The 26845-nt window shown below is 40.5% G+C and overlaps 1 protein-coding gene across 3 annotated transcripts; it reads right to left on the reverse strand.

The window, feature by feature from the left end:
* Nucleotides 1–1668: 1668 nt before the first annotated feature.
* On the reverse strand, nucleotides 1669–18937 carry CCDC82 (coiled-coil domain containing 82). 3 transcript variants are annotated; one of them, XM_048843921.2, is made up of 8 exons: nucleotides 18809–18937; nucleotides 16693–17251; nucleotides 15756–15978; nucleotides 14741–14833; nucleotides 11530–11654; nucleotides 10659–10829; nucleotides 5308–5493; nucleotides 1669–3974 (listed from the first exon to the last, which is right to left on the reverse strand). In XM_048843921.2, the coding sequence occupies exons 2-8, from the start codon at nucleotides 17242–17244 to the stop codon at nucleotides 3909–3911; spliced, it is 1416 nt and encodes a 471-aa protein (XP_048699878.2). In that variant the 5' UTR covers nucleotides 17245–17251; nucleotides 18809–18937; the 3' UTR covers nucleotides 1669–3908. The 3 variants fall into 3 exon arrangements, with proteins under 3 accessions (XP_048699878.2, XP_048699869.2, XP_048699860.2); XM_048843912.2 differs by having other exon boundaries at nucleotides 18724–18812; XM_048843903.2 differs by lacking the exon at nucleotides 18809–18937 and adding an exon at nucleotides 17589–18149.
* Between the last annotated feature and the right edge of the window lie 7908 nt (nucleotides 18938–26845).

Below are 26845 nucleotides of genomic sequence, written 5' to 3' on the forward strand. Positions count from 1 at the left end.
TCTTTAAAGACTCAAAGGTGCTCTCATATTAAGAAAAGAACTTGTAAGTGACAGCCCTATCTGGTGGCTCCTGCCATAACAATTAAGTACAGACACTGTTTACTTTATTTTCTTAAATAACAAGAAAATTAAATGTAAAAAGCAATATTAACGGATAATTTACGTCACAAATTTAAATGCAAAAATTTTAAGAAATGAAGTTAAGCTTAGAATCATAGAATCATAGAATATAAGGGTTGGAAGGGACCCCAGAAGGTCATCTAGTCCAACCCCCTGCTCGAAGCAGGACCAAATCCCAGTTAAATCATCCCATGCTTCTCTTATTAACATTAACTCTCCCACATTGCACACACTGCATACTCAGATGGTTAATAGAATAGGATTTAAAAAAATATATCCTCCATATATGCAAATTAATATTACTTTACCGAGCATGTTTAAATTTTGTTGTCTTCTATTCACTTATATCCCGTACCGTTTCGTTAACGTAGTCTTGAATTTTGTAGTGATCCGTTTAAGTATACTAAATCAGAAATCTAGAATTTTATTTGATGGAATAATGTTGTAATGGAATCAAGATTCCCCATTACTGTATTTTAAGAGGTATCATTAAGTTTCTCTCCACTCTGCAAAAGGTAACATGTAATAATGGGACATGGGGCTAGTCGGGAAAGGCTGCTAAGCAGCATACATCTCACCCACTTCAAACAAATGTGTTTGGGGCTCGCTGGGAATTCTAGCCGGTCACAGAGGCAGAGCTGGGAAGGAGCTGTTTATTCTATATGGCAGTGCTGCACTACTAGTCCCCATGTAACCCTTTGGAGCAAATGCATGTAGGGTTCTGAAATATCTCTTTGGCCACAATTCCCACCAGCTTCTTCCTTTCCAGATACCACATTACCGGACAAACCCATCCACAGCCTTAATTGCATTGTCTTACCTTTGACAAGGATATCCTGGTCTAAGTCCTAGGAATTAAGGCCAGGCTTTTTGGAAATTGGGGAAAGCCCTCTCAATCCCCCACAACTGCTTAAACAGTGTTCTGATGCGAAGTACGTGCCACTACTCTGTGCACATGTAACAAGTAATGGCTAATGTCACTGCAGCTACTGATCTGCCCTCACCCAAATGCCTTGTCCTGCTCCTTGTTTTGCTCATATGGGGGAAGACTGAAAGGGCCAAATTCAGAAGTGATGCACAAGAGCTGGACTGTGCAAGTCAGTAAACGGGGATGTGCCTAAGCTAGTGCAATCCACACAAGCCAGTAAAAAGTGTAATTACACTCAGATGTCTCAGTTTTGCCTCCTGATCTGTCAGCTTGCAGCAGGTTCCCCGGTGCAGGTACATTTTCGGCCTTTCCTTGCTGTGGTGGGTTTCTTGCCAGAATGATAATTAATTTGTTCCTATACTTCCTCTACAGTGAGGTGAATATTTTTTCTATTGTGGACCAAAGAAACTATTTTTTTAAATTAACCCCTTTTTATATTGGATGGGAAAAATATGAAGTATGTTAAAAAACAGTACAAAGTAGACATTAAACGTAGTATATGGTTTCTAGCCAACACAGGAGCAGGCACATACCTAAAAGAGGAATCTTCACTTACTCTACGTTAAATACTGGTTATTAATAATTCTTTCTTGTATGAATAAGAAAAATTGTGAAAAAGGTACAAAGCACATTCATTTTTATTAAAATGCATCCCCTATTTTGTCAGTGTAGTTTAACTGAATAGGTGGCAGGAGATAACTTCCATTACGCAGTACAAAACTACATCTGTTTCAAAGCCGCTTTCCACAGTTGTTCTTCTTAACAATGATGTGCTCAAGGCTTTTATACATGAGCAGTGTAAACTTAAGCATGGTAAATGTTAGAGAGATAAGAAAACCTCTTGACTGCTAACAAAATATGCGGTGGAAAAATCAGTTATTGCTGCCCACTTTTGCAAAGGAGGTTAAACATACAGACGTCTTGTAGCAGAACTGTATTCATCTGCAAAGATGAAGCCTATTAGAAATGTCAACAAAAAAAAAAGTTGCACGGAAGGAAAAGTAGTATGTAACAAAGTGGTACTGTAATAATTTCACCCTCAAGTGTTAACTATGAAAACCTAGGGCACAATCATAACTGGTGCATGGTGTGCATTTGACAAGGTTGTGTGTAACATGGCACACAGCTTGTTCTTCTTCTGGTGCCCTGTACAAGAGGCCTGGTCTTCCTAAAAAGTGATGTGATCAGGGCCAAGTCTAGTAGGATTTTCCTCAAGAGCCTGATCCAAAATCCACTGAAGAATATAGGTGTCTGTCCCTTGACTCTGACAGGCTTTGCATCAGGCCCCAAACAGCAATGAAAAAAAGGGGGGAGGGAAGCAAGTCATCACTGCAGAAAGCATAGTTAACTCATACGTTTGCCAAACGCCTTATGGGATCATATACAAGTGCTAGCATGGGAAAGCAGGGCAATTGGTTATCTACCAGAGGTATTCTGGAGGGTGATTACTGCAGCGACATATTTGGCATACATATTTTATTCTGACAATACGCAGTTAGTGGCATGAAGACACACTGGGACCTATGTATTGAAATGTATCAATGCTGGGATACTGCCTGTGAGTAGATCACGTACTTAAATATGGATTAATTTTACAGTGTTGAGTTACAAAAAATAATTTTAACCTCAGACCATCCTTGCAACATGCTCAGCCATAAAACCACCATTCCCAGGGTGACAAGCATGTATGACTACAGCAGTATTAGAATACCGAATATATAGCACTGTTAGAGTGTAGATTCTCTTCATAGGTATGATCAGACTACACCCCAAGAACAACATTCACTTGAGTATCTGTTCCTGCATAGGGTATAAACAAATGGCTCAACAACAAAAAATGTCTTTTACTTTCCCAGGAGGTAAGAACAGTTTGAAGTAGTTATCCTCTTCCACAACTCAATCAAAAAAGAGTAGCATTTACCTTTCCTCTAGTCACTAGTCTCTTTGCACTGCCACTGCCTGCTTGCTTTTATGTGCAGCAAGTGGGCCAAGGGGTTAATGTGCACCACATCACTTAACTCTTCTTATATCTCTGAAGAGCCAGAAGAAAGTTGGGTTAGGGTTTTACATGTCCCAGAGAGGAACTACACCCTACCACACACGTTAGTAGACCTAATACAAACAAGGTTTTGCACACCTTCCCACCTGTTAGCCAGGCGATTACTTGTTATTAGTTAGTTTTACAGGAATTATCCACCTATCTTTCTGTACATGGTAGTAGCTATTGTGCCGTCTATACTACATATAGCCACTTTCACATCAGCCGCTATAGCTAGATGCAAATTGCAGTATTCTAGGTCTCCAGAGATGGGAAGTGAAGGTGGTTTTGACACTGGATTAACAATGAATGTGTCTAGTTATGTTTCAGCCTCACTATTACCATGCTAACTGGTTACTGCTCATATTTCAAGTTTACAGGGATGTGATGGGACAAAATTTATACTGTCTATTAAAGTATTCCTACCCCAAAAAGGGTTAATTGGGGCTTACCATCTCTCAAGTACTCTGCCATGGAGCTGGTCATCAATACACAGAAGTATTATTTCATGAATACATAGGGACTTGGATGCTAGTCTTTTTAACCACAAAGGAAAGTTCAAGTGACCTATGCATAACAGAAGGCTGTTTACTTCATAAAACATCTTTAAATCACTATTTTTACATTTAAAATTAAGGGGTATAAAAGAATATGCTGTTTTTCTTTTCATATATATGGCAATTTACAGGCACAGCTACAGACTTAAATACAATGCAGCATAAGAAAACATCCTGAAAAGCATTTGGAGATTTTTTTGTGGACAGGTGGATATCATAGTTAAGAGATTTTTATAAAGCTTCTTTCAAAGAGATGCATGACCACTCAGTCCATTTTCTCTTCTTGGAAGTAATCTGCATCATTCATATATTCTTCCAGATGATCATATCTCTGCATATAAAATAAAAACTATGTCAATTCATCAAATACAGCAACTGAATGAAGTAAATACATTGCTTGTTGTGCCAAGCTTAATGCATAAACAAAAGCAGCAGCACTGATTCAGAAGCAGAGAGAACCAAAGCCTATTTGGTAAGCCTGGCTCTACTCAGGTAATTTGTCCTATAGTGTTTCATGAAGTTTTAAGAAATCAAAATAATTAAGAAAGACTGATCCTGATACAGAAACACTGGAGGCTTACCCATGAAATACATCTCACCATCTAGGTGTAGTTGCACCACTTACTCAACCTTTTTATTTTTTACACTTTTAACTAAGACCCCAGTATTGTAACATGTAGCACATGGACCGACTACTGCAGCAGCACATACATATTAATATATTTTTATTATTTTGTTATTAATAATGTTACATTATGCATTTTGTTAGGACATTAATATGGGCTCATTTTGCCAAAAATATTCATGCTTTAAAAACTCATTTTAAAAAGGGCCCTATTTCTATTGGAAGGTGTCCATTTACAGACAAGCAAAAATGGGTCCATTCCAAGAGAGAGGTGGCCTGAAAGTCACATTTTTAAATGGAGGAGAATAAAATGGCCAAAGAAGAATTTGCTTGGAAGTTTGAATCTGAAATCCAGCGGATGAAAGTCTATCAGACTAGTATATAAGCTGGAAGTATTTTAAATGGCCCAAGCAAATCCCTCCTTTGATTTACACTCCCCCCCCCCCCCTTTAGTTTAAGGATTTCCCTCCTTTCGGTCAAGTTACTGGGCCTTTCCCCAATAGTCAAACTCACATATTGTCACTGGAATTTGGCCTGTAGAACTTTTAACATTCTCAGTTACACTTGTGTAATGCTGTTTCCTTCATATCATGCTTTGAAATAAACCTGTGCAAACTCAGAATCTTTAACTATAATTGGAACCAAATAAATTATTTTGCTGGTGCTGTGGAATAGAATCCAGCTCCCTCATCTTACCTGTCCAGCACTGCTAAAAAGAGTAAAAAAAAAAATCAGTAAGGTACTCACTTACTTTTGTGACTAAAATAAGACTGATTATTTGCAGGGAGCAGCTTTGTTCTGTAAGTAGGTACTATTTCTGAGTCACTTTTCAGAGCAGAACTGCACTTTATGGGAAGTTATTACAAGTCTTGCATGGCTGATGTCTACTTTTTACCATCTTGAATGAACTACAGTCAATCACAAACGCACTACTTCTTACAACTTATTGCTTAGTTAAAGCACAAACATTTTATTTAGCATTGCTGTCACCACCCCCTTTGATACAAAGGAATTAACTCAATGACAGATTCCATCATACCTCCTGAATCCAGCCATTCTCTTCCAATTGGCTGAAAAGCCTGTCGACTGTGTCTTTGACTGGCTCATCCTGAATGCCCTCCACCCCTGTAACCGAGCAGCAGCGCTGATACAACTTGTATTTAAAATGTTTCAGATTATGATAAACCCTTGTACGATTTGCACACACGCTGCCAACCTTCAAAACCTATATAAAAGTGAACAAACTTGGTTATCTAAGATAAATTAACGTGAAGCAATGATCTCGACAATACAATGCATGGCTAAATCAGTTTAGTATTTTGAAATAATGAACTAAACAGCCTTTGATACTATATGATTGACTATTTTATAAGCAATGTAGCCCCCCACATTCTTTGCACCCCAACCCTACAGGGGCAATGACTGGTGATTCAGTGCAACTGCAGTTCCATCTGCCCCTGTTCCTCAAGAACCACTATTCACAGCTGTGCAGGAAAAGTGAAATGCTGCCAGTGAATCCACCTGAGCAACTCTGTTACAAAATCCCCTGCAATGCTTACACTGATGTTTGGAGGAAAACTGATTAAATCCTTTCTGGTTTATACTTACTACCTGCTGGAGTCATAAGATGTAGCCATTTCAACATTCATATTAAAATTGTATGAAATAAAGTCTGGATTTATTAAGAATAAAAGCTCAAAAGCCTAAAAATCAAAAGCTATATCAGAGTCACACTAAGAATGCACAACCATTTTGGACATTCAGGAAATGAAAAAAATCGCCAGAGATGCACCAAATCCATACATGCATGTTAACTTCTTCCTCTTGCTAAAGCCCATAGAACAGTTTGACAAAATACTGGTTTTAAACATAACCACAAATTGTGCAGTGCATGTATGGAGACTAAGTTAGCAGCACTGTTGGAACTTGAACCCTTGTATTCCACACTCATCACTATTTTATATCTGGGAAGCCTCTGTGATGCACAGCTATAAGTGTTGCATTTGATGGCTTCAACCTTTATGCCTCAAAGAATGCTGTAAAAATCACTGGAAACCTGGGTAATCCATCTTCACTTGCTGTACCATCCCAGAATGCCCAACAATCAAGAGCTGGATTATGGATATTTAGGGGCAGTTGAGAATGTGTATTGAATGTCCCTGTATTCTCTATCCACCTTGCTGAATTCAGCATATTATTTTTGTATTAACTAATTCAAAATCCTTTAATTTTTTCATTTTACCTTGAAGTTTTCCCAATATGGTACAATTTTAATATTACAGTCTACACCAGGGATCAGCAACCTTTCAGAAGTGGTGTGCCAACTCTTCATCTATTCACTCTAATTTAAGGTTTTGTGTGCCAGTAATAAATTTTAACGTTTTTAGAAGGTCTCTTTCTAGAAGTCGATAATATATAACTAAACTATTGTTGTACGTAAAGTAAATAAGGTTTTTAAAATGTTTCAGAAGCTTCTTTTAAAATTAAAATGCAGATCTTATCAGTGTAGTGTGATCCTTGCCCTTGCTTTTCCTTGCTGAGTTTTCCAATGTCTGGCATGTCTTTGGATATTTTAAGATGCACACAGGCTTCTGAGTGATTAGTTGTTAACCGGCTCTGAGAGGGACATATGACAGATTTCATGTGTGAAAATACCTCTTCACACAGGTATGTGGATACAAATGCTGAAAGCATTGCAAACGCAATTTTCTTCAAACAGTTAAATTTCACTAGCAGGGACATCCAGCAGATCAGAATAGAGGCCCCATGATCTCTCTCGGTAGCTTCAAGTGAACTCTGCAGAGCTCCAAACTTTGATGCCCACAATTCTGAGCTTTTTAACTGAATGAGCTACATTTTGAAATCTTCAACACCCATCCACTGAAATACAGACAAATCCCAGTAGCTTTTGTTGAACTTTTCAGGTTTAATTAGAAAAGAAAGCATAGGACCAAATCGCTGGAAATCTTGAAATCTGTCAGAAAATTCTGATTCCAGTTCTTGCATGTACATTCTGATCTCAACGTCAAATGCAATGCGCTGTTCCACGTGGCGTGATAGTGATGTAAGCAGCAAATCAGGACTTAAAAATATTCCAGTACAGTGGTGCTGGAACAATTTTTAAGGTGGGGGTGCTGAGCTGTGCCCCCTCTTGCCCCTGTCTGCACCCCTCACTACCCCAGGCTGGGGCCAGTGGACCACAGCTGAGGTCGGCTGCAGATTCCCGGGCCAGTGGCCAGGACCCCAGGCCGGCAGCAGAGCCCCCTGGACCGGTGGCCAGGACCCAGCACTAGCAATGGGCTAAGTGGGGTCGGCGGCCGGTACCCCAGGCCGGCAGCAGAGTCCCCGGGACCGGTGGCCGGGACCCTGGCAGTGTGAGTGCCACTGAAAATCAGCTCGCATGCTGCCTTTGGCATGCGTGCCACAGGTTGCCTACCCCTGGTCTACACTTTATATCTGAAAACATTTCACTTTTTTTAAGCAAGAAAGATTTTGTTAAAGTTACCAAAATCTTCTTTAGAACTCAGCCTTGGAAAAAGTCTATATATTGCATTCATTCTAATGTTAATTTCAGATATCCCACTGACTTTTTCCTAATGCTTCATTTGTCTGTGTTAGGTGGCTCTACTAGCCAAACTTGTTATGCCTGCTGATGTGGAATGCACAGAGTGACTTGACCACAAAAGAGAAGAATGAGAAAAAGGCACACCACAACTGTTATGTTTGCTCTTAATATAAACAATGTTACTACCACGTTGGCAAGCAGAAGACATGGTCCAGATAATAGGGCACATGGCAGCAAAGCAAAGGACTCACATCTATAATGCTGAACTACATGCGACATCTTGGCCTAACCAAGGAGAGGATAGGAAAGAAAAAGGCTATGCACAAAAACAGTCACTGGAAACCTAAGTAAAATAGCAACCACACCCAGTAGGTATGAAGAGAAAAAAATCCAGAGATCAGAGGGAAAAAAAACCCCTGTACTTGTTACAACTAAAAGGAGGTGTGCTGAGGTGCAGAAGAAAGGGCCGAAGTGAAGTTTTCATCCTCTCTCTCTGGTGCTTTTCTATAGTTTTTAAAAAGCCCAAATTACATAATACCATTCATTCTGATCCACTGAGGCTGCACTGACTTTTCCTTCACTCAGTTATTTTCCTGAAGTGCCAGTTTAGCATTACACTGTCCTCTTGCAGTTGAGTTAAGTGCCACGAGAGCAAAGACGGGACATTTGGGTCAACAGGCTGCAGATAAACCTCCAGCACTGTACTAGTGAGCAGCACCCAATACTGGCTGGATTATGGATCACCATAGGAGTAAGGAGGTAGTGTGGGCAGCTTCCAAGGAGCCACTGCTGTTTACAATAGAAAAATGGGGCAAATCTAGGGTAATGTAACATTCCCTGGTTTGTTTCGTGGCTTCTGAATAGACTGTACTTTGTCCTCATTCCCCCAAAAGATGCATTTTTGCAGGTCAGGGTACACTATGATGGTTACGTGTTAAAAAAAAGAAAAACTAAGCTCCAGTTTTTTGATATTGAATAGTCCAACCCAAACTGAAAAGATGAACTGTAATGAAAGTAACTCTATAAATTCAGTATGACATTGTATCTCTGTTCCAAGTTTTAAAATGGCCTGTGCTCTTAAGTGGGATAACAGGCCATCCAAGAGGTGCCCCAACAAAGAAGATTCTGTTTGGTAACACATGCAAGACCTGGGAAGTGTGGAAACTTCAAAAGATTATTCTACTGAGATGTGCCATATGCTGTGGGTCCAAAGATTAGTCCAAGTTTTGTCTCCGTATCTTTGTGAGCTAGGGATTGTATTCTAGCTATAGGAGGGAGGGTTACCGAGCTTCATCCAGGAACTAAAGTCAGTAGCAGGTGATTATTAAACATCCCATGATAGGTAAACAACTCCAGAGAAGAACAAATGAATTGCATATATTGACTAAGACTTGGCTCAACAGGCCCAGGAGACAGAGTTTGGATACAAAGGGTCAGCCTGAACTGGCTGAGTATCCCTCAAACTGACATGTAATTGTAACCAAGGGGGGAAAACCCTGCTGAATGGGTTTGAAGCACTGGAAACTTACTAGGGTTTCCATGTGGAAGATAGGTAACACCTTGTAAGCTTATTATGCATATAGACTGTTTATTTTTTTGGTATGATAACTCTGTAATGCTTTTGTCCTAAAAATAAGCACACTGTGTCTGTGATAGCTGGCTGGTCATTGAGAGCGTGAACTGCGTGAACTGGATTCAGCTCAGATGTGCTGGGACAATCACAGTGAACTGCAGGAGGACTGAAAGCCTAAATCCCTGGTTTTGAGGCCCAGACCTAAAGGGGTATCACCCACTGAGGAGTGATGGCTGGAGTCCCAAGACATAAAGAGGCACCCTTGAGCAGATGACAAAGGGGGCAGAAGTGCAGTTAACCCTGGAACCATTTCACTTTTTACTGACATTTTTCTGATCTTAAACCAGGAGTGGAGATTACATCCTTGTCTTGGATAATTCATTACCTCCTTGAGTTTAGGTGGGGGTTTTGATATCTGCCCTTGGAGACCCATGTGCTTCCCTAAGGCAGCAATACAAGATTTACGATTGGATCGTAACACACACTACACTGACTTTGTCCTCACAGGTCATTAGGATTTAGTGCTGTCCTGTCCGGGTTTTCAGTGAGCTGCAAGTTATGGTCTAACTGGTTATTTGATTTAAATTTTGTGGATTGGAGTAAGTCTGGATAGGTTAACTAGCTGAACGGGATTAATTTCTTTATTTTTAAATATCTATGCAAGTGTCTAGAGCTTTAGGATAAGTGATTTCAAATATGAATTTTAGATGAAAAGCATCAAGTTTTGGAATTTACAAATAATGCTAAAATAGTGTTGAAAATTTGTTCAAGAAACTGTGAAAGGTATGGATTAATAAAATTCAAGAAGTTCCCTATAAAATCAGATTTAGGTAATCTAAGAGCAATTACTAACTATGCTTCTAAAAGAAATATTGATTTTCTGTAGAACAGTATTTTTGGAGTAGACTTCATAGAAGAAGGTATAGATAAACCTGAGATCATGCATGAAATTTAATATTAATTTTCCATTTTATGGTGGAAATGTATAGTATTTTCACCAGGCACTGGTTAATCAATAATTACTTGCTTCCCTCTACCCAAGGTTCTTCCAAGGTTGTAGCTCCAGTAATGTGAAGACTGATGGTGAATAAAGATTCAGACATCTGAATTCAGGGCAACTTAAAAAAAACAAAACCAACCCCATGCACACCACCCTGGGGGATTAGTTATGATGATGGGATCATCTCAGTGTTTCACCATCTGAAACGTACAAAGCACCAACCAAGAACACAGAAGAACTTAAAAAAATTACCTGTTTGTCATGCAACATAAAGTCATCTGTTTCCAAAGTTCTATAGTTGTACAGCTTTCCGGACAACACCACGTCAAATTTACAGTACCGATGCAGTTCACAAGCTTGACAGGATCTATTTATTGGAGTCTTCATTACTATGCGGACGTCAGGGTAACAATCCACTCGTTCCTACAAAGATATATTACACAAAACTCTTTAACAGGATATCCCCTAAACCAAGGCAAAAACTCTTGACTACGTGAGCTGCTGAGTACTCTCATCTCCAGTTGTCTTTGCGGCACTAATCAACCTCATTCATATTTCCATTTATTTCATTTTATTTGATCTTATTTCGATTATTCTCCTCATTCACATGCATGAGACGGAATTATTTCACACTGATTTCATATTCCAAGTTGTATGAACTATATTTTGAATTTCTTGGAAGATATATTTTTGTACTGGTGTGTTTCTTTAAAAGAAATCTACAAAAATTTATTGTGACAGTACAACCAACTGTCAAAGGATGCTCTTTGAAGTGCATGTGTGGGGCATCTACCAAAGTCAGTGGGACAAGTGTTAATACATCTTTCAGGGCAGAATCTAGCTAGAAATACAGGGAAGTAGCCATGATTTATTTACACACTACCCCTCAACATTCAGATGTGTATTATCATGCAGTTTGTGCAACTAGCTACTGGACACACGTGCGAGAATCACAGCAGTTTAAAGTGTACAGTAATGCCTGAATACTAAGGGGCAAGATCATGCCCCAAAATATGGAAAGACAAATAGTTATTAGGATTTGTATTTTCAGTTAGGAGTAGAGTGTATGAACATTTTTTTTTGACACCTGGAGCCACTTTATTGACCAATACAGAAGCTATACCTTATATCGTTCTTTCCAGCGACTTCTAGAGATTAAGTTTTCAAGACGAGGTTGAATAAAGCGATCATCCAAATAATGGAGTGAGGTTAGAATTTCTTGTGCGTATCTCTTTTGCCTTGTTCCATCTGTTCAAAGAAAGAGTCACTATAATACAATATATGATGTTCAGTGAATGTATGTGTTTCTTCCAGCCACAAAATCTTCAGGGAGATGAGTCTACACACTGAAAAGCATCCATATAATTATTTACTGATTGAAGAACAGTAACCTCAATGATTATTAGGGATATTTACAATAAAATCTGTTGTACATGAAAGCTACACAAATCATTAAAATTAACTTTGGTATATTCATAAAGACACCTGTCCACAGCAGGTGCTACACAATAATAAAAAGTAGAATAGAAATAAAAACTCAAAATATGAATAACTGCTGAATCAAAGATCACAATCTGAGAACAGTTAATCTCAAAATATAACCACTCACACTTATCAAAAGTCTGAAAAAACAGATGCTCCTGTCCTTTTCCCTACAATGTTTGTAATGTAATTGCTTAATGAACGATATTTATACAGATCCTTTAAGTTAATTCCTAGACAAAAAGCTATGTGAAGAGGGAGTTAGGGTTGGGAGTACATGATAGTAACATTACAGTATTGTAATTAAACCCAAAACATTTATTACAAACCAAGGAAATCAAAATATTACATAAAGAAGTTCAAATACATTAAGCATATAAACAATCTCAACTTTCCATTCTTAGCGATAGCATACTAAAATGCACTAATCATTATTCTATCTGTGGTCACAGATTAAATTACAATGGATTTTTAAAACACATAGGTTTCCCCCCCATCCAATTCTCTTGCTCAATGATAACATCACAGAACAAATTAAAGTTGGATACCACTGGTCTATATAATCATATCTTTACTGATTGTTATACCTAATTATCTTAATTACAACTAATTTCCTCAAACATAGCATATGTGCAAAATTTCAGTAATTTTTAACTATGTGGAAAGTTTGAAGAAATAGTGCCTGTTAGTTCAGGACAAAGTGACACACTGTGCTAAAATGGATCATTTAAAAAATATTTTTAACTCAAACTAATTAATAGATTTACTTATAAGTCCTCTTTGGAAGATATTGCACGTGACAAATATAGAGTAATTCAAAGATTCATAGATTCCAAGGCCAAAAGGGACCACTGTGATCATCCAGTTTGACCTACTGTATAGCACAGACCACAGACCTTCCCCAAAGTAATTCCCTGAGCATATCTTTTACAAAAACATCCCATTTTGATTTAAAAGTGGCCAGTGATGTAAACTGTTCCAATGGTTAATTACTCTCAGTTAAAAATTTGCATCTTAATTCCAGTCTTCATTTGATCATGTTATACCTTTCTCTACTAAATTGAAGAGCCAATTATTAAATGTGTTCCTCAGGCAGATCGTAGTCAAGTTACCCTTAACTTTTTCTTTGTTAAACTAAAGAGACTCACATTTAGCCATATTAAAGTCCATATTGTTTGCTTGCACCTAGCTTACCGAGCGATCCAGATTGCTCTGTATCAGTGATCTGTCCTCTGTTATTTACCACTCCTCCAGTTTTGTGTCAACCGCAAACTGGATCAGTGATTTTGTGTTTTCTTCCAGATCATTGATACAAATCTTAAATAGCACAAGGCCAAGAACTAACCTCTACGGGATCCTACAGTACATGTACTCGATGATGATTCCCTATTTATAATTACATTTTGAAGCAGTTTTTAATCCATTTAATGTGTGCCATGTTAATTTTATATTGTTCTAGCTTTGTAATCAAAATGTCATGCACTCAGGTATCAAGTCAAAACACCTTACAGAAGTATATTACAAACAGTATTACTCTGACCAACCAAACTTGTAATCTTATCCAAAAAAGATGTCAAGTTAGTTTGGCACGAACTATTTCCCATAAATCCATGTTGAGTGGCATTAATCATATTTAATATAATTCTTTATTAATCAAGCCTCATATCAGCCGCATCAAAGGACAAATCCCTGATACAGAGAGGAACTCATCCAGATTTCAAAGTACTTTCCAAATCTTAAAGAATTAAGCACTACAGCACTCTTTTTAGGGTTTGTTCACACAGTGACTTTGTACAGTGCATTAGCCTGTTGCGTACTTTCACACCCTGGCTCCACTGTGATGCACAAAGCTCCACCAAATCCTGCAGGAACCTAAACTCAATCGGTGTCTATGTTTTCCCTAGGTGCCCATGTTTCCCCCTCTGAGCATGTACACTGCTACCTCCCTCTAAGCTTCTAGACACCTATCTCCCAGCGTAAGCGCAAGGGCAATTCACAAATGGGGAAAGACAGATATTGGTCCATTTAAGTCTTGTGTGGGACCCTAAAAGTTAGGCATTGTAAACATGAGCATCATGGCACCTATGGGCAGATCTACACTTCAATGCAGCTGTGCCACTGTAATGCTTTAATTAAGACACTTTAAGCCAATGGGAGAGCTCTCCTGTCGGTTTAGTTCACCCACCTCTGTGCAAGGTGGTAGCTATGCTGGCAGGAGAAGCTCACCTGCTGACATAGCACTGTCTACACCAGCGCTTAGGTCAGTACAACTACGTTGCTTGGGGACATGGATTATTCATGCCCCGAGTGACGTAGTTATACCCAAGTAATTCTGTAGTGTAGACCAGGGCTAAGTCCTCTCGTGGATCCCACCCAGAGGCTTTGTCTACACTGACAACTGAACAAAACTTTGTCGTTCAGAGGTTAAAAAAAAAAAAAAAAACACCCCACACCCCCGAAAGACAAAAGTTTTGTGTACAAAAAGTGCTGGTGTGAACAACGCTTGGTCAGCAGGATCACTCTCCCGCCAACAAACAGCGGCCACACTGCATGCCTTTTAGCAGCACGACTAGGTCGCTAAAAGGTGCATAGTGTAGACAAAGCCTAAATCTCTACACAGCCAAACCCTTAGATTATTCTCCGCACTTCACAGTTGGAGTAAACTGAAGCAGAGAAAGGTTAAGTGATTTGCCTAAAGGCACACAAGCACGTCGGTGGCAGAACTGGGAACAGAACCCAGGAATTCTAATGCCCAGACCCACACCAACTACCAAACATGACTTCCTTATGCATAAATACCATAATGTTTTACCCCACTGGCATTACATTTTCTGCCATGTAATGTTACTTACCATACAATGAGTTCAAAAAAGTGTCATCAATTGTGTTTATGAGGAAAGCTTTTACAACTCTTTGGAAGTGGACATAATGGTCACAGCGAGAGACTGGAAAAAATGCAACCAGATAAAGCAATTAACAATGTAAAAAAGCCTCAAGGAACAAATTCGTATACAGACCATACAAGTTTCATGCAAAATTTGATAAAGAGCTACCTAATCTCAAATACTATAAACACATTTTTTAGAAGTAATTTTTCAAAATTTCAGTTCAATATAACTTCCAAAGTCCTGTTTCTGTATAAGATCTTTCATTTAAACAGTGCCTTTCATCCCAAACAATATCAAAGAACTTTACCATACAAGCCTCCCTCTCTCTCTTTCTATATATATATATACACACACACACATATACACATACACACACAAACACACACCCCCCATATACACATATCCTTCCACTAGCTGATTACACCTTGGAGACAGCGGTGTAACACAAATTCTCTTGAACAGCACATGGCAATAACACAGAATAGTTAATGACAGAAAGCAAAGGATACTGTATCCAAGAGAAACTGCAGGAGGAACTTCATGTAGCTACCCAAGAATAGCAATTACCTACAGCAGAATTCAGCCAGAACATTAGGGTTAACATGGCTGGTTCTGAAGAACGCAGCAAGAGTTTTAGTAACCACAAGAAGCAAGAAGTTTCGTGTCTCAATGGGAATTTGATAACTAACGTCAGGGGCTGAATAATTTACCTCACATCTAACTAAAAATACATGTACAGCACCTTACCAACCCCTCCCCCCACCATAAAACAGTAAGATAAAGGAATAAAATGATTGTGTATGGAAGCTACAATGCCTCTACAATAAGCTATAGCATTTTTGGATTTTAATTTTCTACTTTCAAGCTATCACGCACTTTCATACTATTTCGAGCTAATATAGACAAGTTCTAATAAACACCAAATCATGGGTTTACAAGCAAAGTATTCATATCAACTTGTCGCTTATTTTAACCTTACAGCGTGGAATGTAATATTCCAGTAACTGGAATTTTGATGTAGCCAGTTCTTTCCCTTGTGGTTGGTTTTCATCCTCAGCATGTTCTGCACATTCTTCCTCATCCTCAACTATAAAGTCTTTCATACTATCATCGTCATCATCAATGTCACTGCTTTCTGTTGGTGTGAGGGGTAAATGATAGGATGATTCTTCTATTATTTCCACATCATCATCATCAGAATCCTAAGTAAATTAAAAACATCTTAAAACAAACTATCATTTGAATACTTCCCCTATGAAATTTTCAACATTTGCATTGCTTAGTAAAATATGCAATTTTTTGTATACCCCCTTCCCCCACACAAACACACGTTTTGACCTTTGATTATTGCATGTTCAATTAACAAGGGAGATTTTAATTGACTAATGGTCCAAACAAAAGAAAATTTACTTTCACATGTAATTCATATAGATGTCTAGTCCTGTGTCTGTCTGTATCAATTTTTTTTAGCTCTAGAAGTCTAAGCTACCTCAATTAGGTAGCATGTTCCTCCATTGAGGAGGTTTGGCAGCCCCCTCCAACGTCTCTGTCAAGTCCTTTTAAAGAAAAGGAATTTTAGAAGAATAGAAAAAATTATGGGGAGAAAAAAAAAGGGAACATATCCTTAACTATTTGGAGAAGATGGGCAGATGAGTTCTAATGCTATACAGTCTTCTGGATGACTATGAGAACAAACAAAAGGAGCTCTTCAGCCCTTGGCAATAAAAGAAAAAGAAACCAAAACTAAAGGCATCAGAGACAGTACTACTGCACAGTTGTAACATGAGTCCCTTGAAAGTGTAGGGGATGAAGCTCTTGCAACTTTTGGGGAGCTCCCAACCTATCTTGAGAGTAAAATTCTGTGAGGTGATATGTATGAAAAAACAAAGTATTTAATTTCAGAGGTAAAAACATACCCCACAATATTTACTATTACTGGATGCCCGGGTAGATCTTTGTCTTGCGAGTTCTTTCAGTTTCATTAGTCGCTTCTGCTTCCCATTAGTCAAGTCTTCTTCTGTGGTAGCGGTTTTATGATGTTCCTGTTCTTGAGAACACTCATCTTCATCCATTATGCAATAACGTTTAGCAAATACTTTTCTAACAGGGATGTCACTGTCATCACTCCTGTCACTGTCATACATCACAGATGTGCTCGACCTCTTACGCTTTCCTGGAGTGATGCATTCATCCTCCACATCCTCTACGACTGTGTCATCATGGCTTTTCTCCTCATGATCTGAAAGATTATACCCCTTAAGTACAGTTTCTTGTTTTTCAGCCACTTCATCTTCTGATGTAGATGAGAGTCGTTCGTCTTCTGAAGCAGATGTGAGTTCATCATCACTATCAAGCAATATGGTCTCTCTTTTAGTCCGCCTCCAATCAACCCGAGATTTGGATGCTGGTTCTTCTATTCTTGTGTTCCTCCTTGTTTCATATCTTCTGATAACTGGTTTTGTTTCCATTGAAAAGCTACCGCAATAATAAAAAACAAACTATATTTACCAAAAAACCAGAGTAGCTATGATGCCAAGATATTCAAAACAGTATGAGAGTATGCATTATTAACCTAATAAACCTATGATTAATGGTATATTGCTTGGAGAAGCTCTCAGACAAAAGGGCCGAGAGTTCACATCAATAATTTCATGGTAAGACATACCTTACAAAAATGTTATTGTTATCAAAAATTATACACCTCCCCCCCGCCAAACACCCCACACACCAGGCATTAGAAACAGAGAAAATAAAAGTGAGAAAAAATCCCATAATCTGAAAGTTTTAATTTAAATTTTACATTTAAACGTACAATTAGGTGTTTAATCAACCTTAACTCTGCCCCTTAGTGATGTTCAGAGGAAGGGCATGTGTAGAAAGAATGTAACAGGAAAATACTACAAGAGAAAGGTATCCATCCATAACAAAAAGTCTCATCTCCTTGGTAACCAAAGCACTAGAATGCTTTACTCTTATGATGCATCCGATGAAGTGAGCTGTAGCTCAGGAAAGCTTACGCTCAAATAAATTGGTTAGTCTCTAAGGTGCCACAAGGCCTCCTTTTCTTTTTGCGGATACAGACTAACACGGCTGTTACTCTGAAACCTTTCTCTCACAGGGCAGATGTGCAAACTCTGGCGTCTGTAGGACCAGTCTTTCAGAAAACCTTATGGTGATATCCCTGCATTATACCCATCACAGTCACTTTTTGTCTGGGAGTTTCGTTAATTTCAAATTCTCAACTCTCCAGCTCCTCAGACCCCTGCCTGGGGGTGAAACAGGGCAAGGGCCATTCAGTCCTGAAGAACCCAGGCCACGGCAGAAGGCAGCGGAGCAGAGGAGCCCTGTGATGCGGGGACTGCAAGGAACTGCACGGTCCCTGGGGTGAGCGCTTTTGCAATGGGGGCGCTGAGCCCACCCTCGGCCGATACACCGCGGGAAGCACCGTCCCCCCTCCGCCTGTCCCGCCCCGCGGCTACTGCGCGGCGAGAGCGCTCCCCGCGCTCAGGCCGCCGGACCCGCCCCAGCCGCAGCGGCGCCGAGGCGAGGCCAGTCGCCTCTGCCCGTCCCAGGGCCGTCACGAGGGGACGAGTGCAGCTCGGACGCCAAGACCGGGCGGCCGCGCCTTCCGTGACACCCTCCCAGACCCCACCCCCGCGGTGACGAGAGCCAGGCGGGAAGGTGGCGGCGGGGCCAGGCCAGCCCAGCCTGCGGCCTCCAATACCGCGCCCCGGCCGGCGCGGCAGGGAGATGCCGCCGGCTAGACGTGCTGGGCGGGGCGGCGCATCGCCGCGGCCCGGCTAACAGCCCCGCCGGCCCCAGGGCGCGCAGAGCGCTGGCGGGCAGTTTAACCGTCAGCGCTCCCCGCGAGGCCAGTGCCCCCCAAAGGGGGGGGGGGGGTTCCTCCCTCGCGGCAGCCCAGCCAGGACACCTCCCCCGTTACGCACATTTAAAGGCTCCGGCCGCGCGCCCCCCAGGAGTCCCCGCGCCGGCTGCCGTTGCTCCCCCAGCGCACCACCCAGACGCTCCCACCTTCAAGTTCAGCGGCCTCGCAGGCTTTGATTGGCGCGTCCCGCCTGTCACTCGCTCCCGCTCTGTGTTGACGGAAGTGCTGGGAGGCGGGTCGCATGGGGTCACGTGACCTGGCATGCTGCCAGCCTGTGCCAGCTGCTTGGGACGGAGGTTGAGGTTTAGGATGATGTCACTTCCGGGGTGGGAAGTGTTTCCCTCTGAGGCAGAAAGGCCCCGAGGTGTTGGGCTGGGTGGAAGAGGCTCTTTGGGGGGGCTCCTGGCCTGGCTGTGACCGGCACTGGGTGGGCAGGGCAAGGCGGAGCGGGGTGGAGAGAGCGCCTGGGAGCAAGACTAGACCTTGCACCCCCTTGGCTTCAGCTGGGGGACAGGCTGCTGGCACAGGCAGGCAGCATGCCGGGTCACGTGACCCCATTGCAACCGCCTCCCAGCACGTCCCAGTGGGGGCAGGGGATCAGCATGGCTTTGACTGGCCCAGGCAGTGGAAAAAGACCCTGGATGCGTGCAGGTCTGGCCTGGAAGAGGCATGGTGACCTAAAGGAGACAGTGGGCAGGGGGCTGCAGCGCCCTGAGTTGGCCGCAGCGCCCTGAGTTGGCCCTCTATGCACATCAGCCCACGTACCATGATGAGAATCGCAGGCAGAATATGCCTCACTTGATGGAAGGGTAAAGTAGTGGGTGTGGTTCTGCCTGCATCAGAGACCACTGGAGGCCAGGGTCCTGACCTGGCTACCTGTCGTACTGGGGACTATGCCTAAATCTGTCCTCCTGAGGTTCTTTCCCTGGCTGTACCACAAACTTCCTCTGTGGACTTTGACAAGTCATTTTGAAAATGTAGGCATGATTCTCCGTCGCCTTGCACTGTGTATCATCATTTATACCAATGCTAAGTGGGTGTAAATGCTACTGTTGCTTTTTGGGAGTGTTTTACACCCACTTTACACCACACAGGAAAGGCAATGCAGCCCTGTGTCTCAGTTACCCATGCCAAAAAGAATACAGGAACTTTTTTCAATCGATAGAGGATTTTATTTTCATTTTAAAGAGTAGTTTGGGCCATGTTGTAGGCTGTTGACAAGTATTCTCTATTGCAGAGGTGGGCAAACTACGGCCTGCAGGCCACATCTGGCCCGCGGGACCATCCTGCCCAGCCACTGAGCTCCTGGCCCAGGAGGCTAGCTCCGAGCCCCTCCCCTGCTTTCCCTTTTTCCCTGCCGCATGGGCAGCGGGGCTGTGAGCTCCTGCTGCTCTGAGCAACATGGTAAGGAGGGGCTGGCGGTGGCAGGGGGTTGGATAAGGGGTAGGGAGTCCCAGGAGGCAGTCAGGGGACAGGGAGCAGGGGGCGGTTGGATGGGGTGGAGGTTCTCGGGCGGGGGGGAAGGGTCAGGGGATGGGGAACAGGGGGGGTTGGATAGGAGGTGAGGTCCTGGGGGGCAGTTAGGGGCGGGAGTGTGGATAGGGGTTGGGGCAGTTGGAATAGGGAGCAGGGGGGGTTGGATAGGGCAAGGGATTCCCGGGGGGTCCTGTCAGGGGGCAGGGGTGTGGATAAGGGTTGGGGGAGCAGTCAGGGGACAGGGAGCGGAGGGGGTTGGATAGGGTTGGGACGGTTTGGGGCGGGGGGGTCCTGGGAGGGGGCGGTCAGGGGACAAGGAGTGGGGGGGGTTGGATGGGTCGGGGGGCAGTCAGGGGGTGGGGGCCAGGCTGTTTGGGGAGGTACAGCCTTCCCTACCTAGCCCTCCATATAGTTTCTCACCCTGCTGTGGGCCAAAAAGTTTGCATACCCCTGCTCCATTGTCATGCCCCCCCCCCCCGTCTTTATTGACAGAATTGCATTTATTTTTCAAATAGTAAAGATTTGACTATTACTGCCCTTGCCACTGTAAAAATCTACTGCAGTTTCACATTTTGGGGTGCAGCGCAATCAGTGGATAAAAGAGATATATAAAGAATCATTACATATTTTACAAATATTTCAGGAGAGCGATATGATGTTTTCTGTATCACGCAGTAAGATCTATTAATATTTTCATAACAAGTTCATGTTGTCAATGATACTTAACTCTCAAAATTTGAAACCATGAAGCTTTCCCTTATGTTGTGTTTTACTATTTAGTTTTATGTCACAAGATGGATCAAAATTAGCCTTGTAAAAGGACCACAACCCAGCTTCTCAAAGGTTTTTAAGAGCCTAACTTCTATGGAAGTCAATGCTTTTGGGGATCTGCACCCAGTTTCATATCTCAACTATTTATAAATTCACAGTGATTAAGCCAGAATATACCCTTAGGTTGCCTAGTCTGATCTGTATTACAAGACATTAAATTTCACCAAGTTACACCAGTACTGAGCCTAATAACTTGTGTTTGACTAAAGCATATTTTCCTGGAAGGCATCCAGTCTTGATCGGAAAACATGAAGAGATGGAAAAATCCATCATGTCTTAGAAGTTTGTTCTAATCGTTATCATTCTCAGCTATGGGACCTGATGTTCAGAAGTGCTGAGCATCCACAGTGCTCATTGATGTCAATGCTCAGTACCCCGGAAAAGTCACTTCTGTAGTGCTTAATTCTGTTCCTATTTAGCTCATGACAAAAAATCCTCATTGACTTCTATTAGGAACAGGAATGATCACAAACTACTAGGAATGGAACTGTTAATAACAACTTTGTTTAGTTTTACAATACATTAACTTAAATTGGTGTATGCATTTCTAAGTAGATTTAATCACATGAAGAGTTTGAAGGGGGAGTAACAAGCTGTGTTTGAGTTACAGGTCATTAAAAAAACCACTGTCCTGATTTGAGATGGTGTTTTTTCTATTGTTTTTGTCTCCGTCTAGCTTAAATATAATTTCAATTTTCTTCAACCTTTGTACAAACCAAACCAAACCAAAATATTCTCCTTTGCCTTCAGAGCAAACTTGACAATTCTAGTTTTCCAGCCCATATAATTTTGGGTTGGAAATCAAGTCTTTACAGAGGAAGCTAGTTGCAACTTCGGAGTAGCTACAGCTGCTCCATAATATTGCACATCTGGTGGTGATATCCATGTGATAAATTGTATTTTTCATGCACTTTTGACCACTTAAGCTGCACTCTGCTTAGTATTCTATCCTCCTTGGGACTTACTCAAAACAGTTGTAACCTCCCACAAAAATGTTTCTTTTGGGATAATCTCCATAAGTCATGGCTTTGCCGCTTGTAAGTAATTTGGCTATTCTGAATAGCCATACTCTACATTTAATGCTAGTCCTACTCCAAAAGTCAATAAGGCAGGGCAGCATTTAGATATACACTATATATAAATAGTCTATGTACACACATACGTAGAAGAATATTTTTGCACCAAGATTAGCATTTTATAGTATGGAAACCATCAAGTAGTTTGTTGGGTAGGAATTGAGACTTCATGACCTTTGCAAAGCATTCTTTAGCTGGAACAAATATTACAGATGCACTGATCTAAGGTGCGTTGATAAATATTGAATCTTGTTCTCAATTTTATTTTCAGATGTAATTGTTATGTAGACATCTGTGATAAATAAAGGTGGGGATACCTCCCTTTGATGGATACCCAGCCAGAGAGTTAGCTGTAAAATCCCTCTTGGTAGCTGTTCTTTACTTGCTTTATCCGTAAAGGGTTAAAAAGTCCCCAGGTTAAAAAAAAAAGTGGGCACCTGACCAAAAGAGCCAATGGAAAGGTAGAACTTTTTAAAATTGGGAAAGAAACTTTCCCTTTGTCTGTTGTTCTCTGGGCTGGAGGGACAGAGCAACTATGCTATAAGCAGCTTAAGCCAGGTCTGATCATAAATCATCAGATCATGCCTAGAACTACTTATCTGAACTCTAAATGTGTAAGTAAATCAGAATGTTTAGCTAGACGCAATTAGGGTTATTTCTTTTATTTCTTATTGGCTTGTGGACTCCTCTGTGTTAACCCCACATGCTTTTGTTTGCTTGTAACCTTTAAGCTGTGTTAGGGGGCTTATTCCTTCACCCACTTACTTCCCTGGTCCTTCTCGCATGAACAGAGAGCAACAATACCCGAAGTCCAAAAGTGCAAACAATTCGATGTTTATTGGGGTGAAATTCCAGCAAGCATGATTCCAGTTTCCTTCCTTAGTGTCCCCCTTCCCAGCTCTGACACCACAGAGCCTTACCTGCGTCCCTGTTCCCATTTCTGCCCTTAGCAAAACATGATTCCAATTTCCCCACCCACACACTTCCTGATTGACTGCAGACTATATAGTAAAACTTGAGTTCTGCTTAGCTATACCTTAACCAATCATTTTCCTGAAATTTAACTAACCAATCCTAACATATTGTAACATGATTATGTAACCAATTATATTCCACCACCTTAATTAGTTTACACCCAGCAAAATTAATTATACAGCAGACAGAAACAATCACAGAACCAGACAGAGACCATGCAAATAAAGAATAGCAAAGTGGGAACTATAATGACAAAACAATACAGAAGTGAGGATTTCACATCCCAGCTATTGATAAGTGAGTTCTTGCCAGACAGGATGCTATCAAACTAAGTTTCCTTTTACATTTTCTAAGCACTTCCCTTTCTCTGGAGGCAATAGGCATTATCAGGACAGGATTGTATTCCTAACAGCCCAATAGCACCTTATTTCAATGTGATTAGTTTGGAATGTGAGGATGTGACCGTTCGCTTCCCAGCTTATGGCTGCCTGTGCTGCTTAGCCAAAGGCCTTAGCCTAAGAACAGGGCCTCAGACTGTCACAGTAAGAGAAGGACCTTACACTGGCAGACAGTGATTTTGATTCTTTTTTTTATACCTCTATAACTAGCTAAGTGATAAGAATACACCTAAATTCTTAGAGTATAGGCCTTTATAGACAGGCCTGAATATCTGTATCCTAACAAGTTGAACCCCTAAGAAAGCTATTTTGGGTGATTGATTTTTGGAATTGCTCTTTTAAAATCTAGCAAAAGCCTAAATTCCAGATGTATATTCTTTTTGTTTTTAATAAAATTTACCTTTTTTAAGAACAGGATGGGATTTTTGGTGTCCTAAGAGGTTTGTTCATGTTGTTTGATTAGCTGGTAGGCACAGCTAATTTTCTTTGTTTTCTTTCTCAGCTCTTCCCCAGAGGGGAGGTGAAAGGGCTTGAGGGTACCCCACAGGGAGGAATTTCCAAGTGCTCCTTCCTGGGTTCAAAGGGGGTTTTGTTGCATTTGGATGGTGGCAGCGTTTACCAAGCCAAGGTCAGAGAAAAGCTGTAACCTTGGGAGTTTAATGCAAGCCTGGAGTGGCCAGTATTAATTTTTAAAATCCTTGTGGGCCCCACTTCTGCATTCGGAGTGACAGAGTTGGGATTCAGTCTTGACAACATCAATTCGACATCCTTTTTTCCTGGATAGGTATATTCTTTTGAGAAAGCTATAACAGTTCAAATCAAAAGTTATCCAATGTGGTAGATAACGTGTCTGTCTTTACTACCTGGAAGTTGCAGTTTATTCTGGTTGAGGTTCAACATTTATTTTAAAAAAATGTTACTCAACCTGGAATTGTTTTTCCTCTGCTTGGTCTCCAGTAGCACAACAGATACTAGTCCTACAGAACAGCCTATTCCTATTGGCATTCCTATTGCAGCAAGGTCTTATTCACATGCAGACCTTTCAGTATATTATTGGAAAAATAGGTGATAATAAAAATCAAAATGGTAGGAAATAATATGAACTGAATGGCCAAACCTTGTCCATCTTATTTGCACAGTAATGCCATTGGTCATTGTGGGAAGCATATGAAATCAAAGGGTGGAAAGGAGTTTCTTTAGGTGGTTGGCTGCATTCCTGTTTGAAAAGATTATTTTAATGCTGCTGGGATTTTATTGTATAATCAACGGTGTGTGAGGGTGCCTAGAGTCCTTCTTGGGTAGGCATTTTTCATTATTTTAAGTCTAATTACATTATAAAATACTTGTGTAGATAAACAGTTTAGAAATCAGGGTACATTTCATTTAAATCAAATTAGTGATTTAAATCATGATTTAAATCACTAGTCAGGAAGATTTAGTTGGGGATAGGTCCTGCTTTGAGCAGGGGGTTGGACTAGATGACCTCCTGAGGTCCCTTCCAACCCTGATATTCTATGATTCTAAGACTCGATTTAATCATGGATTTCTATATAAAAGTGTATTCTTTTGGTTGTTATAACCTTAATACATATTCTTCACAACTCAGAGATAGATGTAGGTTTCGTTTTTAGAAGATACACGCAATACATTTCTAGGTGTTTTATTTTGAAAACTTTTCGGATTAGTTTTACAGCTATATCAGAAAATGAATGATTGTTTGGTTATTTCATTTACCAAAGGTAATTGAAGCAGATAGTTCACCTCCCAATGACTTCAAAAATATCTCCAATTCAACAGGTTTTAACCATTAATATTTGGAGGATTTGCTTGCCAAGCTGTATTAGGAGGAGAACATCACCAGACAGACATTTAAACTGTTTTATTTAACTAAAACAACAATGTTATGTATTCTGGATTTTTTTCTTCAACAACAAACATATAATATTTTAACAAACAAGCATATGAATTTTTGAATTTAGTTAAACATTCAAGTTTTTTAAAATCAGGTTTATTTTTGTTAAAATTGTTTTTAACTAAAATAGTTAAATGAAATATAGTCGATTTAATTTTTTTTTATTTAATGTCAGCCAGGTCAACATGAGAAACTTAAAATGTTGGCTTCTGCAGCTAACTCAGTCATCTTCACCTTCATTTTCCTGTTTGTTCATAATCTCGAGGAGAAAAACAAGCTTTCCTGCTTTTTCAGATCTCAAACGATTTCTCAATTTGGAATGAATTAGTCCAAAGGAAGAATATATTCTTTCCACACCAGCGGAAGAAGCTACTGCTGTTAAAAGTGAAATTATCACTTCAACAGTCTCTGAATCCAAGTGCTTAAGTGACTTCCACCAATTCGCTGGTGTGACTTTCTTTAAAACACCATCAGCAAGCATATATTTCTTGAATGGTTCTTATTCCCAAACTGGGTCTCTTTTACGGCCTGCTGCCGTTATAGGTTTTCCCTTCTAGTGAGAGAATGGTATGGTAGATCTCAAATCAATGAAGGCTACACTCAGAAAGACCTCAAGACTTCTGGAATATGCTGCTCAGTTTCACTTTTGTTTCTACTGCCTGTCCCTGCCTTCTCACATTTATCTCCAGACTTCTTCTCCTTGTCCAGATCTATTCCACCCCTAACAATCTTCTATTCATTGAACTTTTTGAAACTTTGCACTTTTAGAGAGAGGTAAGGGATTGACTCTGTGTACACAAATTTGCAGAGGAACGATAGGGCTGAGGTCTGTTATTTCTCACCTCTATATATTTATTTATTTAAAAAACATTTTTACTGTTAACAAGCATGTTATCTCTGGAGACACAAATCCATAGTTTGAGAACTGCAAAAGTAAACATCTCTGATGGTATCTTCTAGACTGAGCACTGGGTCCCATTGGGTAGATAGAAAGATTAACCTAAATAATCTATACAGAAGCCCATGGAACCCCATAAAATTGGGTCCCTAATCCACGAACTATTGGAACCATTTACAAAACTTTTCTTAAATGTTACATGACTATATTGTCTCATACTATAGAATTAGAATGCATAATCCCTATTCCATGATGAGATATCTTTGAGCTATAATGTATCTTAATTAAAACTATCTTTAGATAGTTTTTTTCTGAAAAATCATTTTATCAAAAAAATCCAATTGAAATTTTAAAAATCTGATTTTTTATTATTATTATTTTTTTAAATCATTGATTTTTATCCACCCTGGTAGAAATTTACCCAAGGTTTACTATTTTTTTCTCCAAAGAGTGAGACATCTTACATTTCAGGAGTACTATTCTATGTGTACTCCTCCCTATGCTGCTTGCTCGATGTTATTGGAAACAAAAACCAAAAACACAAATAGAAAAAGACAGCTGTTAACATCCCCATCTAGTGGCAACAAATATGAAACAAAGCAAAATGTTTTGTACAC

The sequence above is a fragment of the Caretta caretta genome, chromosome 1 (assembly GCF_965140235.1).
Source record: "Caretta caretta isolate rCarCar2 chromosome 1, rCarCar1.hap1, whole genome shotgun sequence".
NCBI classification, from domain to species: domain Eukaryota; kingdom Metazoa; phylum Chordata; order Testudines; family Cheloniidae; genus Caretta; species Caretta caretta.

Excerpts from the sequence above, each read along its gene's own strand:
- CCDC82 (XM_048843921.2), bottom strand. The coding sequence starts at position 17,244 with ATGGAAACAAAACCAGTTATCAGAAGATATGAAACAAGGAGGAACACA. Across the intron at positions 11,655-14,740 it reads TTTTTTGAACTCATTGTATG|ATGGAACAAGGCAAAAGAGA; the intron begins GTAAGTAACATT and ends TTCTTTGAACAG. Across the intron at positions 10,830-11,529 it reads GCTGGAAAGAACGATATAAG|GAACGAGTGGATTGTTACCC; the intron begins GTATAGCTTCTG and ends ATATCTTTGTAG.